The sequence below is a fragment of the Tauraco erythrolophus genome, chromosome 19 (genome assembly GCF_009769465.1).
Source record: "Tauraco erythrolophus isolate bTauEry1 chromosome 19, bTauEry1.pri, whole genome shotgun sequence".
NCBI classification, from domain to species: Eukaryota; Metazoa; Chordata; class Aves; order Musophagiformes; family Musophagidae; genus Tauraco; species Tauraco erythrolophus.
The window spans coordinates 10,290,554-10,308,207 of NC_141483.1; the positions used below are offsets into that span (position 1 = coordinate 10,290,554).

Below are 17,654 nucleotides of genomic sequence, written 5' to 3' on the forward strand. Positions count from 1 at the left end.
AATAAAGCATTAAGTCTCTCCAATTCTTTTTATAAATTTTACTGGAAATGTTTCTATCGTTCCATCAGGTTTGATGTTCACAGGATATACTTGGGTTTGATGTTTATGTGGTTAGCTGAGAAATACATGATTTGAAGTGACATCACATACTCCAAGGTGGTTAGATAAGTGAGAGGTTACACCTTTCTTAAAATAGTCAGGCTTAAATAACACATTTATAAGGAGTTTCTTCCCTCCATGCTGTCTCCAAGGGATTGTGTGGGACTTTTACACTGAATGAGTTGCATGCAGCATCTCATTTCACCTCTCCCAACTAGTCATTCACATGTTGCTTTTTCATTCCTGCACATTTTAATATTAAAGAGAAAACTACAAAAGAACATAATCCTCTGTCAGATACATCAAGCCCCTCTAGTCAGGATTTAAGAGTGGGAATTTCCCTGTCAGACCTGTGTTTGGTGCTGTGGCTGTGCACATTTGCTTCAACGACTCCAAGTAGGAGCACGGATGCGTGGAGCAGCATCCTTCCACAGCTGTGTACAAATGCAGCCTGTATGGGTGCACACCATCACTCCTGCCAGTTTGGCTATGAAAGCAGTAATAAATGGGCCTTGAGCATCTAACTGAACCTCACTTAGTAAAAGCTTTGACCCAAAAGATTAAAAGTTAACCTCACCTTATCACATGCCAAGCTCTGCAGTAAAAGTTGACAGCACTCAATCATCTTGCAAGAGAACTCAGTCCCGCACTGGATGCTGAACTCATGCCTACTTTTTTTTTCATGCTGGCAACTGTTCCCAAGAGCAAAGTAATGCTTCTCTGAAGCAGAAATGGTATTTGTGCTAGATTTTCTTCTGCTATATTAAATTATTCCCTGGACGACTTTCTTCCTTCGCCTACACTTCTTTCACCCCCACTAACACTTTGTCTAACTCTTGGCAGATTTTCAATGTAAATACTTTTTGCTCCTTGAAGGAATTTACATAAAGCCTAACTGCTTTGCAGAGAAGGAATGCATGAAGCTGTCACAGGTCCTTGGTGACAGTTTAGGAGGACTCAACACTGCATTCGCAGGGCCAAGGGAATGTTTTTACCTCCTCTTTAAGTGTGCTCTGCCATTCACCATACAATTTCAGTTTAAGGAACTGGGATTGAGTTTCAAAGTTCTTATATGCCAGTCTGATATAATGGTCTGAAACAAATTTCTACTGGTAGTGTTCAAGAGGTTTGCAATAGCCATATTTTTGCAAATTTTAGCAGTTTTTAGAAGTACGATGGCAGTACAATAATGCTCTGGAGGCCACTGTGGCTGAGTCTGAGAGTGTCTTTCCTCGAGGAGATGCTCTCAGTTAGTACAAGCTGGTGTCATTTTATTAACTTCTGTGAACTCCTGCTGATCGACCTCATACGAGAATCTGGTCCGACTAAATGTTTAGCCAATTTCTAGAACCATGTTTTCTCCCTGGTTTAAGCAAGAGAAAACAAGACTGTTGGAGTAGAAAATAGATCATCACAACAGTTTCATGTATTGAAAACAATGGAAATCAGGACTTTAACATTGACACAAATCTAGGGGGAAAGTTTTGCATTAATCACAACATAATCATTACATAGAATGTGAAATTGAGAAATCAGATATTAGAATAAAAATTCAATACAGTTCTAGCTTTTTAATTAGTTGGAGTGTATAATTAATGGCATTTAAGTTGCAAGGTTGGCTTTCTTGACAAAGATTAATTGATCCAGTTCTGAAGGCCTTTAAGTAGTACTCCCAAAAGAAGAATTATCATTTGTCTGCCATATGAAAAAATCAAGAAAAAATATTTTTAATTTGGGGGGGAAATACATTTAAAACCAAAAAGCTTTCTCCCAAATCTGAATTTCCACAACTTGTTGTATGTAGAATTATCCCTAATAACAAGCAGGAACCAGTAAGATTTCATCAACGTAGCTGAATAATTACAAACATTGCTCAATAAAACCAAATTCCCTGGTGTGTCTGGTACTTTCTCCAAATTTATTCTTTTGCTAGCTATTCAAGCTGTATTTGATATCAATTATCACAGCAGACAGAAAAAAGAAATGAAGAATGCAGACAGCAGTACTCCTGAAATTATCGCCACTGAAATTATTTAAAACAACTTTAGGCTAATAAAAAGTCTTTTGTAAAAATCAGTGCAAAACAGTAGCATAAGTCACACACAGTCTAACATGGACCAATTAATTTCTTAAGTGTCACAGGATATTTTTTCCCTTGTAACTTCATTAATTAGAATTGTCCTTGAGCATTCAGTTCATACATTCTCTACCTTATAGCCACACAGAGACTATGAAAGGGAATTGTCCACTGTTCATAGGCACATTGTAAAAGTGTTAGATCTTACAGAGGCTTTTCATATCAACCTATAAAGCATGGCATAACAGTCTCTCCAATGCATGAAAAGGCACTCTGATGCTTTACACAGCCTCTCCCCTTCCTCCTATTTATACAGAGTGGGATTCCTGAGGTAGCTCACAGTAATATCTCCAAACTTTTGGTAATATCACCAGTTATTACAGCTTATACTGAACAGAGATTTAGTCATACTACACAGGATTTATTTCTTTCACAGCTCTTTGGTTAGCATGAACGCAAAATAATGAAGTTTAATATTAACGTTAAGCATGCATACAAATATATATAAATATACGTATATAGATAAGACATGGCAGGCTAAAAAAAAAAGTACCAGTTGACCAGATTAGACTTGCTCTAACTAAACCTGAGAATTTATTTTAACTAATATTGGAAATATTTACCTATTTCTTTCTCTGAAATCAACCAATAGCTTTTTTACTAAAAATATCTGTGCCACTGAGACATTACTTTCTACATTTATCTTCATAAAGATTTCCAAACTCATCTTTAGATTAAGCATATTCTATAGCCCCCTGCATTAGTAATATGCATGAAACATCTCCAGACTCAACTCTGGAAAAACAAATAAAAGCAAAACATGAAAATCCAATAGTCTGAGGAAAATAATTCTCAAATTAAAAAAGTGCTTAGAGAATTAAAAACCTGGGAAAAAGAAAAATTAGCAGAATGTAATGAATTTTTTTTTTTTAAAGAACAGGTTAATATTCTGAATTGGAACTTTAAACTTATCCAGCTTTCCTTTACTGCAAATTAACTAAATCTCTATTTCATTTTATTTGTTCATGGGATTTGTCTATTTATGATTTTCGTCTCTTCTGTCTCTCCTTTTTTAGCACTAATACCCAACCTTCAGCAAAGCACTTAGCAACATGCTTGATTCAAATCACATGAGTAAACCCTGTAAAACATGTTGCTACCTTCTTCCCTCTCTCCCCTATACTGTGATGCTCTGGTTGTCACACTGAAAGTGTTACAATATAAGCCCTGTCTTCTTCTGGAGCGCACTTTCCCCTTCAAAGCATATGTTAGTCATTAAATGATAGCTTGAACAGAAAAAACTACTGAAATTTATTACGAGTCACTGCAGAGGAGGAAGGTATGCAGAACTAGCTTCAGGGTGAGTCACTGAAATGCAGTTCCACTTGGCTGGCCCCGCACCAATACGAACCTCGTTGCTGACCCAGCGTGTGTTGGCCTCTTAAATGGGGAAGGACTCTACTTTTATGTTCTTAACCAAAAAAAAGGGAAAATCCCTCCTTAACAGCTGCACATTTCCTGCTAGAAAAACAACTCCAAGTTTCTATTACTAGCTGTTAATATCATTATCTACCAGCTCTGTCACAAAGCAGAGGGAGATGAATTAAAATATACAGTAAAAGTAGCCTAAGTCCCTCCATACTTAGTGCTGATGTTCTGAAGTCACCAGCAGTGCAAAAAAACCTAGCAACTATTACAGCAAAGTATCTCAAGGAGGACATACAACAGGTTGTCCAGATCCCATACTACTGAAAGCAATAAAAAATAAATTAGATTAAAGAAACAGAGAGTTGCAGATGGCACTTCAGCTGAAATAACTAGGGAGAAATTTTGTAGTGAACTTCTACTTATTTACTTCACATATGTGCTGAGAGAATCTTGCATTTTCAGGAATTATTTGAACAGAGGGCCTTTGCCGTGTTCCTCATAAATACAGGGCCATTTAACTGTTAGGTCTTGTCCCGTGCAACAAGTGGAATCGTGGCAATTCTGCCTCTCACAGATACACATAAGATGTTACAGATAAACAACTGGCTTAAGAGCAATTCTCAGCACTTAGGTACATAGTGCACTCTGATTTAGTTCTCATCATATGTGAGAACATAGTAAAAAAATATGATGCTGAGTAGCTTAGGAAAATCTAGATCTTAAAAGCTCGCCAGTATGTGTAAGACATCCAGTATGAACCCAGACAATGTACAGTGTGACACTGCTGAAATGTGAAGAATCAAACTGTAACAAAGCAAGGAAAACAGACAAGACCATCTGTCTTAAACTTCCCTCCACCGTAGTAACTTATCTGGAATCTCATTACATTGATCTGGAAGACAAACTGAGGTGAACCTGCCTAGAGTAAAGTCAATGAGTGCAGAAGATCCAGAAAGTCCTTTCTCTCTTTGATTTTACATGGATTGTTCAAGATGTAACTAACGAAGAGATAACAATGCACTAGCATTAGATTTCTACTCCCTAAAAAAAACCACAACAGTTTTTCTGTTGATCGTACTGGCAGAAAATCTGAAACAAATCTTCATTTTTAGTCTTTGGACTTGATTCCATTTTCTCTTCAAATTGTTATGAATAATGAAGAATGGAGTTGTACCAGTCTGCAAGCAACATTAGGTTACCGTTAGAGTGAGGACTGAAAGCTTGGCGCCATGGGAGGCAGCAGTTCTACCATGGATTAAAGCAGAATTTTAGCCTTTATATTTAATATATCTCTACAAAACAGTTTTGAAAATACACTCTCTCCAAGTGACTGAATCTAGTGAATTTGAAATTCTCAATCAGCAAAACTAATTCTGACTTTTAGGAAAAAAAAAAAGATAATTTGGGCATTTTGAGTCTAAATCCAGCTTTTTATAACTTCAAATGCTACAGTTTACTTCTGCCACTTCAAAACAGCTTGACCTCATCCAGAGAGATTTTTACAGGATCTGTGCTCACAGCAGGAATTAGTGACTAATGTTATTTTATTCTTACTTTTCTGTTTATATTTTTAAACATCAGAGTTATAAACATCTGAATGTCAGCTACTTCACTTCTGCAGTGACTTTTTTTTCCATAGCATTTAAACATGTATATATCTGTATTAACATTGTGCACAGAAATACAGTGTTTTATAGCAGAAACTCTGACAGTTCATTAAACGTAGCACAACTAGCTGGAACTCCTGCAATAAGCTGTCTCCCCATGCAAGGATGCTTTGAGGATGTAGTCTCTGATGAGGAACTTGAACAAGAGGAACTAAATTGAATTATAAAAATTGTGTTCGCAGCTGGGACAGAACTCTACATCACTGGACCAGACTTTATCACGTCAAATATAAAGCCCATAATTTTCTCTTCTCCTCCTGTGACAAATGTTCAATCAAAGGCAGAGTGTGAAGTAGCACAAGATGCCAGAGTTGTGTAAAATAGGATAACTGTGGAATTCAGTTCTGGGTTTATAAGTCAGCACGATTTTTCAAAGTTTATTGCTTGGTATTGACTGACCTCCAACTGCTTATACACTGCCACTCGCAAGCAGAAATTTGAAAGAGAAAAAGCAGATGCTTTTTCCTGTAGATTGATAAAACTTGCTTCCACTCTCCAGTGGTTATTTTCTTCAGGCAAGAGGTAATTTTGTAGCTACTAAGTGGAAGATAACATACAAAATTACCCACATACTCCAAGAATAAAAGTCAGCAACTAAACTTAAAATTGAAAGCAAACTTTACTTGCACACTTCCAAAAATATTAAATCATTTCATGATGCCCTCACTCCTGTTAATAGCCACCTCAAAGGCAAAGGAGCCATTTACAAAGAAATACTGAAGACTTGTTTCACAACAAATGAGTGATAACACAAGGAAAGTATTGTGCTTTCAAAGGCTTAGGTCTATTCTGACATGGAAATGAATCCCACTATGAATTACATCTTATTACAATGTAATCCTGATTCTTACAACAGGCACTCTTCAACGTGTCTAATGAAAATCTATATTTTTTGTTACTGCACCTTTGTAGGCTTCTAGAATGGACTCCTATGAGAAAATAAGTCCTGAGATGTTTCTGTTAACAATATTAACAATACAAAACTATTGCTGTATTGTTAAGAGATGCTGTGTATCATCATAATGACTACTGGTATTTCAAGGCTGCAGCTAATTTTCTTGCTCCTAGGCAACTATGTTCATTTCTTATTTGAACTCAAAGGATTTTCTGTATTCTTTATAGCAAGGATTTAACTTGCATAGCAAAGTGCCAAACTTTGCATTGATTTTTAATTTACAAGCTTCATTATTATTTTTTCTCTTGGCTTAATTGCGATATGCTCTGTAAGAGTCACGGTCTTAATTGTGTTTTATTCAAGTTTTTCTGGCAAAGTCCATCCAGTAAAAATTATACCTTTGTTCTGCAGATGTGGGCAAAAGTCATTGTTTTTCCTCAATCGATATATAAATTAGTCAACACTTAAGTTGCCATAAAAATAAATTGGCTCCTCATTGATTTGCCTCTCTCATGGTAGCACTGATATTTGTGTACAAATGGGAACCAGTTCTCCTCTCATTTTATTTTCCTATCAGTAATAATGTTAAACCTCAAACAAACCTCAAGATATGGCACATTGCTGGCCAGGCAAAAGACAACAAAGAGAAGGATGATTTTTGGGTACCTTTCAGAAGCAAAAGTCCCATTGCTTCGTTAAAAGCTCAGTGAAAACGGTCCTTAACCTTGTCTCTATCTCCCTGAACTGCAGCACTACCAGCGCTTTTTTTTTATTGGGAGCACAGTTAACAGAATAGGAAGTCTATCTTTTCCCTGCACTTTACCATCTCCAAAGGATCACCCCAAGAGAGCACTTCCGGACACACAGGCTGCACTTACAGTAATGAATGCTGATGCTCTCATACAACTCCTGGTTCTGGAGATTTAAGAAAGTCATGTAACAGAATATGAGATGGGATTAACAGGAGAAGCTGACAAAGCTTCATTGACGAGGAGCGTAGAGGAAGCAGGTCACCGTGGGGTTCTGATGAGAAGCATTCATTGCAGTCAGTAAAAGAGCAGAAGCAGAGAAATGATCAAGGGACCCGTTGGTCAAAAAAGGAGGAGAGAAGCAGCTGTTCAAACAATTCAGTTTGGAAAGATTAACACTTCATGGTCAGGCAGACAACTCCCCAACCACTACACTTGTTAAAAAGAACCACATGGAGCAAAGGAATGAGATGGAATAACGCTAAATTAGTCCTAACTTGGTAGTATCTTAATAAAGCACATTGTTTTCCTGGAATCAAACAAATCTTTAAAGTGGCACTTGCATTAAATATATTTTTGGGGAAACCAGCTATATTAAGAATTCCCAATTTGCATCTAATCTTCTCGTGAGACAAGAAAGGTAGAACAGATAACTAGATGCGTTCCCATTGCCCAGATCTCAAATTATAGCTTTATTAATTCTCTTTACAAATTTTTCTGCCTAGTTCTCCTTTTAAACACCTATTCTGATGCTAGATTACATCCTTCCACTGGGAAAACAATGTAAATGAAATATGGCAAAAAATAATTTAAAAAATATTTTATGATGTCAAAACATTTTCTGTTTTGACACATTCGATGATTTCAGAATGTTTTGGTACTTTAAAGTTTTTAGCATTTGGATTTTTTTAAATCTGATTTGGAATTTTAGAAGCAATTTTTGAAACCACTCTAGGAGCTATACAAAGTGTTTCGCCATCAGGTAACACGGAAATTAAGTTCTGGAACAAGCATAGAAAACATCTCCCACAGTTGCATTTAGTTTTGATTTGAAAAACACGGCAGAAATGGATATTTAGACTAGCGTAAGACCAGTTTCTAATTCACAATGGGATAAGTTTCCCCATTTCCCACATGGATTTTTAAAAATAAAATAAAATTAAATTTAGAAAAAAAAAAAATCAAAGACACACCAAGCACGAGCATGAAGAAAAACACCACAAACCACAACAAGTCACATCTGAACAGGTATTAGCATGATTAGGAAGACCTGAATGTTCCCCAAAATAGAAACAGCTGTAGAAATATTATGGTAGATAATAGATGGCTGCTTGTGGATGCCTTGCCAATTAGAAACAAGAGCTCTGGAAGAGAAACCAGCCACTCCCCTAATGCACAATATAAAAAGCACACTCTGCTCTAGATATTGTCTGAAAATCCCAATCAACCTGTGTTTGTTATATACAACATTCATTAGACAGACACGTTCACACCACATTCTCATGGATTCTGCTGACTAAAACAGAGAAAGGGACAGATAATAAATGTAAAATGTCTATCTGTACATCAAGACCCCAGTCATAATCACAGTAAAAATCAACAGGCATAAAGAAAAAACACCACAGGTTTGTTTAAGAGTCTGCTAGGAAATCATCATACTAAAGCATGAAGAGGTACCAGAATAAATAAAGCAAAATACATTTTATAAGTGATCTGTGCAAACTACAGTCTTCATTTTGCAAGTGCTCGCCTCTAAGATGCCACTAGGGACATTCAGAAGAGTCCTTAGTTTGAAACACTCAGCAAAACAACATTTTTCATTTCTATGCCTTAGGGTTTTTTCATAGATTTGCTTACTGTAGCCTACTCCATCTCTATCAGAAGCCCAACAGGAAGAAGATAAACTGAAAACAGACGTTGAAAGAAAAATAAGGTAAAATATTCAGAACACATAAGAGATGTTTTCTAGGAAACATTTAAGAATTCAACTCTTTCTCTTCCATTTCCATGCAACACTACGTAGGTCATGGATGCTGCATGCCTCATGTCAGCACCTCAAAGTTTGAACTCAACTATTCTCCATTCCACTGATAAGACAAAGAGATGCCTTTTTCTCCAAGAGCAAACAAAATCAGCTATTTTTCCAGTTCCTAGCTGGAATATACTAATTGGGTGAAATCAGTCTTACCAAAATTGGTCAGTTTTATTCAAACTTGTCTCTGAGTTTTCTCAGACTCTCGTATTTCTTGTCTTCTGTTTCTCAAATTCAGACTGAGAAAAAGCAGTTCACACTAGAACAGGGATTTGAACCTGCTCCATTCCTATCCTATGGGATCCTCTGCCCATCTTACTTCTATCTGCCCACAGAGTTCCTTCTCTGGGTTTATTCATGAGAACGTTCAAAACACCTCAGTTATTATCTCAGTGTGGATTAAGACCAAAAGCAAAAACCTAAGCGAATTCTTGTTTGATGATTCTAAGCTCTAATGAGAAAGCAGTAATTCACACCAAACATATCCATAGAACAATACATAAAGGCCTAAAGTCATACTTGTCACTTCACCTTCTTTTTCAACATATGCACTAATCAGACTTTTGCAGTGAAGGAAACAGAAGTCATTCAAGTGTAACAGTTGAAAAAACACGATATTGTAGTCATAAATGCCATCTGAATTGCTACTGAAAATGCCCACAAAAATTACAAGATAAATACAAAAAAGTCATCACAGCCACTGAAGTTTTAAACAGCCCTGACGATAGCCTAAACTGGTAGATTCCATCTCACTTACCAGTTGGTGGGTGAGCTGGATGGTAATAAGAGGAGATCCTGACAGATTGTGGGACAACTTCGGTAGAGGTTCCACTTTGATAGAGATAAGATAACTGGCTGCTGATATCATATAACCTTTGTAGGCAGCGGCTTCAGCAATCCTTGGAAAGAAACAAATATATTAAGGAAGCAGAAAAACAAGATTTATTTAGTTCATCCACAACACCCAAAACAACAGGAACATAGAACCTTCTTTTTTCAGTCAAGTCAATGAATTTCTATAGGGGAGGAAGATCTGGCCCCAAAAGATCCTACAGGACTAGAAGCAACAGCTACAAAGTTTAGGGAATGGCTTTGGACATTAGGAGACTTGATTATAAGTATTTCTTCATTCTGCTCCTCTTTTGCAAAAGTTCACAAGCCTTGCTGAGTCCTATGAAGTAACGGATCTAAAAATAATCTAAACAAAGCAACCTAAGTGAGGAGGAAAATCGAGGGGATTTCAGGCTAATTAATATACATATTAGTGAGACACATTATATGTAATGCATATAAACATATACATAAGCATATATTTAGAAGTAATTTATAGCTTTACTTTGAAAAATTGATTATGTCCAGTTAGGTTTGTTAGAGAGTAAGTTGAACCTGACTAAACATCTGATTAGCCCAGGTAATACTTTTTTTCTAGGCTAAAGTAATTTTGCAGTACATAAGAACCCTTTTATTTCTGCTTTCAGCTAAAACTTATGACTTTGGCATTTTCGCACTCTTAGGAGTAACTAAGATGCATTTGGCTGTAGGGTAAAATTTTTTACACTATCAGTAACAAACTCTGTAGGAATAAAATGGTCTCTTTCATCTACCTTTTCAGTATATGAATGAATGGTATTTACCATACGGAATATGAGCCATGCAAATTAACCATAAGCATGGGTTTCCATACATAGCACAGCACTGGAAAGAGCCAGTGTGCAAAGCACATTAAAACCCACCTTATTTACATCTGCCACCTGTTTGCAATGGTTTCTTATTTTAATTTCAGAAAAAAAAAAAAAGAAAAAGTCATGTGAGACATTAAAATAACTTCATGCAGTTCCTCAGCAAGGTCAAATAAACCAGAACTCATTTAGCACAACCCCAAGCACCACTCCTTAGTTCTAACCACAAAAAAAAAAACATTGGTATCAGAGATTGCTTCTGCTACCAGTAACCAGCACGTGAATTGAATTTGTTCAGCTGAGGGTAGAATTTGCTACTCTGATATGAAAAGTTTAAGTTTAGAGAAGGACTTGTAACGTTAAGACCACTATCCGACCTTTTGTGATTTCTCCTACCCAAATTAATAGGATGGACATTTTTTCCACACCCATTACCTGTCATTTTAACTTTAGAGAGCTAGATGAATTTTTAATCAGGAAAAGACTTCAGCATAAGCAAGAAACAGGATTTCTGCATTTTGTCCTTGCATATGCAAGACTTTTTTCACTATGGCCCTGGATGTTAGATGGCAGTGGGTGTCATCCAAACACCTTCAGTGGGATTACTCCAGATTTACGCAAACGGTATATGAGCAGGAGCAGAACTGGGCTCAACGTTTTTTTTGTTTGTTTGGGGTTTTTTTAATTTTTTTTTTTTAAAGAATCAAAACTGACTCCCTTTAGAAACTGCTATTTATGCAGTCTGGAAATAGAGGTCTTCTGCCTGGGCAGCGCAAAAGCTCCAAGAGTTTTGGTTTTAGCTTTCCACCACAAAAGGAAAAAAAAAAAGCCTTAAAGAAGAAAGGACAGGCTTCAAATTACAGGTGTTCAAGTAGCCCAGTGCTAGAAGGAACATAAAAGAAACTCTTTAAAAAAACTACTCCAGGAAATTACTGTTATTCTACTGAAATGTAAGCAAAAAAGTTATAATAGTGCAGTACAAAAAAAGAAAGCCAAGCAGAATAGAAGTGCATACTTATTTTTAAACATTTTTTGAATACCTACATTTTGATTCCACAGAGGAAAATCGTTAAGCTAGCATTCCCTGCATTACTAGTTTTTTGTATGTTGTTTTGGACAGATCTACATCTAGAATTTTACACATGTGCTCTGTAGTGCATTACATACTGCAAACAGTTCAAGTAGTTTGGATTAATTATAGAAATCTAGGAGATGTTTCTTCTCCAGTGTATTTGTGTTTCTCATTAACATTGCAGCAGGGCCAGATCCTTTCTTCTCAAAAAATGAGTGCTAAAAAATATATACAACTCAGTGGAACAGGTCTCCAGGTTTTCCTATTCCACAAAATGCAGAGAATGTATACAAATATGACATAACTAATTTGCTATATCAGAGCCTAGGAGCTGTAGACTTCATGACAATACATTAGACTACAGTGCTTTGACACGCATCATCTTTAATCATATATGACTTAGGTCAACTTGGACCTAAGTCAAGACAATATTATTTCCCTTGCTCTCTTTGATGAGTTGAGATTATAGCTTATTATCTTACTAAATTTCACTGATGCTCCTGTTTGAAAAATAGAAGCTGTCATAAATTGTCTCTGTTCCTTCACGTCACTAAAATATCGCACACTAATTATGTGGTTCCTTTACAGCCACCTGCTAAGTGCTCTTTTTTTGAGAGTGCAGGGTAAACAGTAGTCCAGCTTGCTACTTGGTTTAAAAATGCTATTTAGTAATAGCTGCGTGATCAGCCTGGTCATAAGCCAGGATTCTTTACCCTGAAGTTCACAAATGAGTTTCCGTGATCACAACCTTTGGTGTAACTGCACGTAAAGGAAGGAAGGTAATCTCTGCCATTCACGGCAGATGAGATGCTGCATCTTTCCTTCTGCTGTCATAAACAACACCGTGAAAAGTCACAGATGGGAAAAGACTGAGAGAAAGTGTAAACTCATCTATGTACCCTAGTGAAGATCAAAAAACAAAAGTCATAGTAGCTTAAAAGGAAAGCGTAATGATTTACATGAATGACCTTGCAACATTCCCTGGGGAACTGTATTGCTGAGAGGTATACAGCTCTGCATTTATTTACTTTATCTTATCTGCTAATGATTTCATTAATGCAGCATATAAAACAACAAGTCTTTAAAGCATTGCCTGGTCTCCTGTTACCTTACAGGTTTCTAGGATTAGGATTCAGATTTTATCTAAAGAGGGATGTGATGTTTTTTCACTCGTTCCATTTAAATGCAAGCTTTATCTTTATATATGTCAGGAGAAAAGATGTAATTTCCTTTTATGAGACAGGTTAAAATTATGAAATTCTAATATCAGATCTGATGAATGGAAGGGGAAGACAAAAAGACAAACATGTCGCTACGGGAATGTATTTTACTACAACATAAAATAAAATATCTCATGTAAGCTTTAATCTCTCTCTAGTTAATGATTAAGTGTCCTCAATATTGCAGAATCAGGATTATGGCTCGTAATTTATTTACAGTTGATAATGACATGACTGTTATAAAGGTATACCACTAAGGTAATAAACAAGCTGTTACAGCATGAGAAGTCTGAGATACTTACTTGGTATCCATAGGGTCGATATTATGAAAGAAATAATGCATGTTACGGTAAAGCAGGCCGACAATGGCAACCCAAGCTGTGAAAAGGGAACAGGGGTTATTCCTCAGAGCAACAGTTTTAAGAAAGAGACTTCTCTCCTAGACCTGAAACTCCATGTTAATTAAGAGCCTTGACTTCTGTAGACTTTCATACCTTTGCTTTAGTAGATTTCTGCCTATGCTAAGTAAGTGAAAAAGCATGAACATCTTGCAGTATGACACAGAAGACATATTAAAAGTAAAATAATAAGTCTGCCCTGTGCAACTGTACTTCCAAAATAAGTTGTTAATCTGTTGTCAGTTATAAATCCCCCACATAGCACTAGAAAGGGTCGCATGATATACCAGAGTCAGTGTCTCAATGGTAGCTACAGTAATCTCAAGGCTACTTCACCACCACCTACATTAACTGGCAGTTTATGAACCTCAAACACAGGCAACCAATTTCCACTTTGCTTGTCTGCTGCCTGCATTCCAAATATTTATGGGTTCTCCAGCACCTGAATGAAGAGACAGACACATATTTTCTAAGTGTCAGCCACACAGATGTTTTTTACTATCCCTTTTGCTGGGTTCCAAGTATTTATAGTGTCAACTGCTTAAGGTGGAATAATAAATTCTTCGGTTAGCTCATTTGGACAGTGTAGAAGTGTAGCGTAACGGCTGAAATTGCTCAGAAGTGAGCTTTAGCTGGAAAAAGAGTTAAACATTTAATGGGCTGGATCATTTCAGGATACCAAGCATGATAATGTTTTGAAGAAAAAAAAAAAAAATCAGCATGGTGAGAAACTTTATAAGTGGGAAAGGAAAAAAAGTCCTCTCACATGCTATTTTTGGCATTACAAGTTGGCTTGCAATTATAGTTATTCAAGCCCCAGAGCACTAGCAGTGAAGCCTCCAGCCAGAGCCCCCTGCCAGTGCAAAGAAACAAAGCTGTCATCACAAATCAGGCACACAGTTCAGTAATTATTAGAGAATATCTCATGGCAGGTTATCTGCAGCTAACTTTGCACTTTATGCACAGGGACCAACCTTCAATAGAGGTGGCTGCAGTGTGTAAATTCTGCAGTTGGAATTTAGGGCACATGAGTCAGGTTTTCAAAGACTTGAGGATGCAGGTAGATGTTTTTGTAAATAGGTTCTTGCAATCCCCAATTACAACATAGATAATTAACGTCAAACATCATTGTTTTAGAGTCTTGACTACAGCTTCAGATTTTTGCCATACCTTGCTTTTGAGATTATTAAAATTTTAGCCTAGGTATGGATTTCTGAGTTGTGCCTTTTTGTCTTGACTGTAGTTCACATGTTTATTCTGTTTCTGCAGCTGCTCTTGCTTAAACTTATCAGTTTATAGTTTAATTTCAAACATTTTAAGAGTGATTTTGCACAAAAGGATAAGCAAACCTGACTGACAACCTGGAATTTCTTAAAAGTAACCAGTTCAGATGATTAAAAATCATTTATGAAATTATTGGAAAAATAGAGCAAACCAAAACCTGTTTTCAAGCAAGATCATTTCTTGATATCCTGTTTACATGACTCTGCTCTTCCCTTTAAGTTTTTCCTTACCTTTCTCATGAAAAGCTTCACAGGGAATGGAAACATAATTCTGTCCTCCAGATGGAAATTGATAGTGGGACAGATTCAGGGTCTGAGGATACATTTTGATCAAGGTGTAATCTGTGCGATAACCCAAACAAAAATATGATAAAATCAATAACTTCTACAACCTACTCGATTATTTAACTAGAATTCCCTAATAGCTATTGCAAGTCTTTAATTTAAAACCCCAGATGTTTGCAGAAAATATAGTAAATTTCCAGAGTATAAAATTGCCTTTTATATCTGACTCCTTTACGACAGAGAAGGCGGTACGCATGCTGTTAATATACCATGGATCACTTCACCCACGCTGAAACACTGAGCTTACCAGGGCAAGCAAAACAGATTGATAACATGCTCTTCTGCTGACATTTGAAGGCATTATTTCAGATCTCCACTGTCCCATTTGAGAATGCCAATGTCCAAGAGAGTATGTGCAATGATTAACATTACTGGTGACTGCTCAGGTTATTTGGCCCCTCACACAGGTCTCAACAAGGCAGAGCAGAACACCAGAACAGATAAATTACCTTTGCCACCTGTAGCATCCAAAGACACAAATTAAATTAGGGTGCTAAGATTCTAAAAAGCAGGAAAATTAAATTATCCTAAAAGCTCAAAACTATTCCTCTTGTTCGCAATCTCTTGCAAAAACCTTGCAAAAAATAAGGTTTTTGTAGCATCCAGACATCTGCAAATTTGAAGTGCCACATAAGAGCTCTAGGCCCTTGAATTGCCTATTAGTATATTATGGTATTACTAGATTCATTTCTTAGAATTCATATTCTAAACCCCTCCCTAAATAACCTCAAGGAAGTTCAAGTACAGTCAAAGCTGATTACCTCTGGACTAACTACACAGTCATCTTTCTACAATTGGAACACTGTTTTATATTCAAAAGAGAAAATTACGTATTTTGATTTCCTCCTTCATGTTGGCAAAGGAGAGGCTAAAGGACAGAAGCATTTAGGACATCCAGACAGTTAAAAAAGAACGTTTCTGCTAAATCCTACCTGCCACAGATGATGTGCCCTCAACAGTTAAAGGTAATGAGTTTTCGTCCAGATTGCACGTCATACGACCCATCACACTATCAATAGTTTGAATTAAACTTCCAAACATGTGAGCGGTCTGAGGGAAGAAGAGAGAGAAGACTCTACAACAAAAGAAATTGCAGTTCATAGCACAAAATGCCAGGGTGCCATGTTAAATTCCTTTGTGACTCATCATTCTACCATTCAAAGTCGAACGTGACTTTTTCCACAAACTTTTCCACATATAGTGGATAAAACGTTACACAGATTGATGCCACCCAGATCCCGACTATAATTGTTTTGTCTGTGGATCTTTACTGCCAATATCAAAGTGACGTATGAGGAAATAAGTCATACTGTCAAAAAGTCCTAACATGAAGAAAAATGCAGGCAACCATTTGCATTGCTATCCATATGAAATTATGCAACCAAAGTAACCTACAAATCCAAGCCCATTTGTCTTACCTCTGGTACATCAACCTGGTTGGGCAATAACAGAAAGTCTTCAATAGCTTTTAAAAATGCCTAAAAGATAAATAAAGCCATATTATTTGATTATTTATTAATCAGCTACATCTCCTGGTAAGGATCCAAGGCAGATCTCTGCTAGGATTTTCTTAGCTTTATTTTAAGATGACAAGCTCATTTTCATTCAAGTCACAGATTCATCTCTACCTGCTAGCATTCTCATCAGGTTCTGTATGGTGACATTTTAAAGTAATAGTTTATTTATTAAAAGTAACACTGCTGTGAAACTCCCAAAGTGCAATCATTATATTACAGCTGAGGAGACAACACTGGAACTAAGACAAAAGTGAACTTACTCTCCCATTTTATCTAAACTCATTGACATTAGTATCTCTTTTAGTCTTAGATGAACAGATATTTCAACAGTACTAGACTAAGTCCCATCACTCGTACAATTTATTATCTGCTTAACTTTTGCATTTAAAGGTTGGTTTAGAGGTCAAGATCTGTTATGGTGGGCACTGTTCAACTGCTCAGCATGATACAGTCCCTGTCCTAATCAGTCTTGCTGGTGAAGACAAATAGAAGGAGAAAAGGGAGCACAGAAAATTAAACGAAAAAACTCCACATCTCCTGCTTAAACTTCTCTGTTAAAATGTCTTAAAAGCACTAATTGAATATAGAAAAGTTCCACTGAGGAATGTAGAAGAAAGCTGCAAGACTTTTCTGAGTATAATCTTACAAGCCATAATACACAGGGCAGTACCAGAACTTCGCTATATGAGCTTAATTTTGGGCAGCACAAACCTTGCAGCTCCTCTCAAACATTCAGTGTGGAATTCTACTTGGCTTTCACAGATGTCAGCCTAAATCCAGGACCTAGCCAAAACTGCCCCGAGCGTTCGATGAGTATCCCTTTTGAGGTCACAGCATCACTCCAGAATTATTCCAAAAAGGATGTGTTAGACCACTGAAAAGGGAGGGAAAGCAGGAATGCTGGAGCTACTGAGCAGAGCAGCCAGAAAGCACAAGTCAGACTTGTCAGAAGCAATGCATTGTAAATGTGCATCAGTAATCAGAAAGTTTATTGCATATCACTTAAATCAAATTTTCTTGTGCCGTGAGGCATATGACAATCAGGACAGAGATAACTTTACAGAAAACAGCATGCATGCTCAGTGCCTGTCTTTCAGGGAATTAGCTGCAGACAATACAAAGCCCAACCATCAATCTGCCAAACGACACTCTGTATGTACGATCAGGACTCTCTTGTGTTTACTTCCCAAAAT

General features: G+C 36.8%; 1 protein-coding gene across 3 annotated transcripts in view; it reads right to left on the minus strand.

Moving 5' to 3' along the window:
- The window catches only part of ADGRD1 (adhesion G protein-coupled receptor D1), a 151,310-nt gene that overhangs the window by 108,048 nt on the left and 25,608 nt on the right, over positions 1-17,654 (minus strand). For all 3 annotated transcript variants that reach the window (XM_086623544.1, XM_086623546.1, XM_086623545.1), the window contains 5 exons: positions 16,363-16,422; positions 15,877-15,994; positions 14,831-14,941; positions 13,221-13,296; positions 9,705-9,846 (listed from right to left, as the gene is read on the minus strand). In XM_086623544.1, the coding sequence (XP_086479670.1) occupies positions 9,705-9,846; positions 13,221-13,296; positions 14,831-14,941; positions 15,877-15,994; positions 16,363-16,422 (507 nt within the window). The remainder of the gene's footprint in view (positions 1-9,704; positions 9,847-13,220; positions 13,297-14,830; positions 14,942-15,876; positions 15,995-16,362; positions 16,423-17,654) is intronic.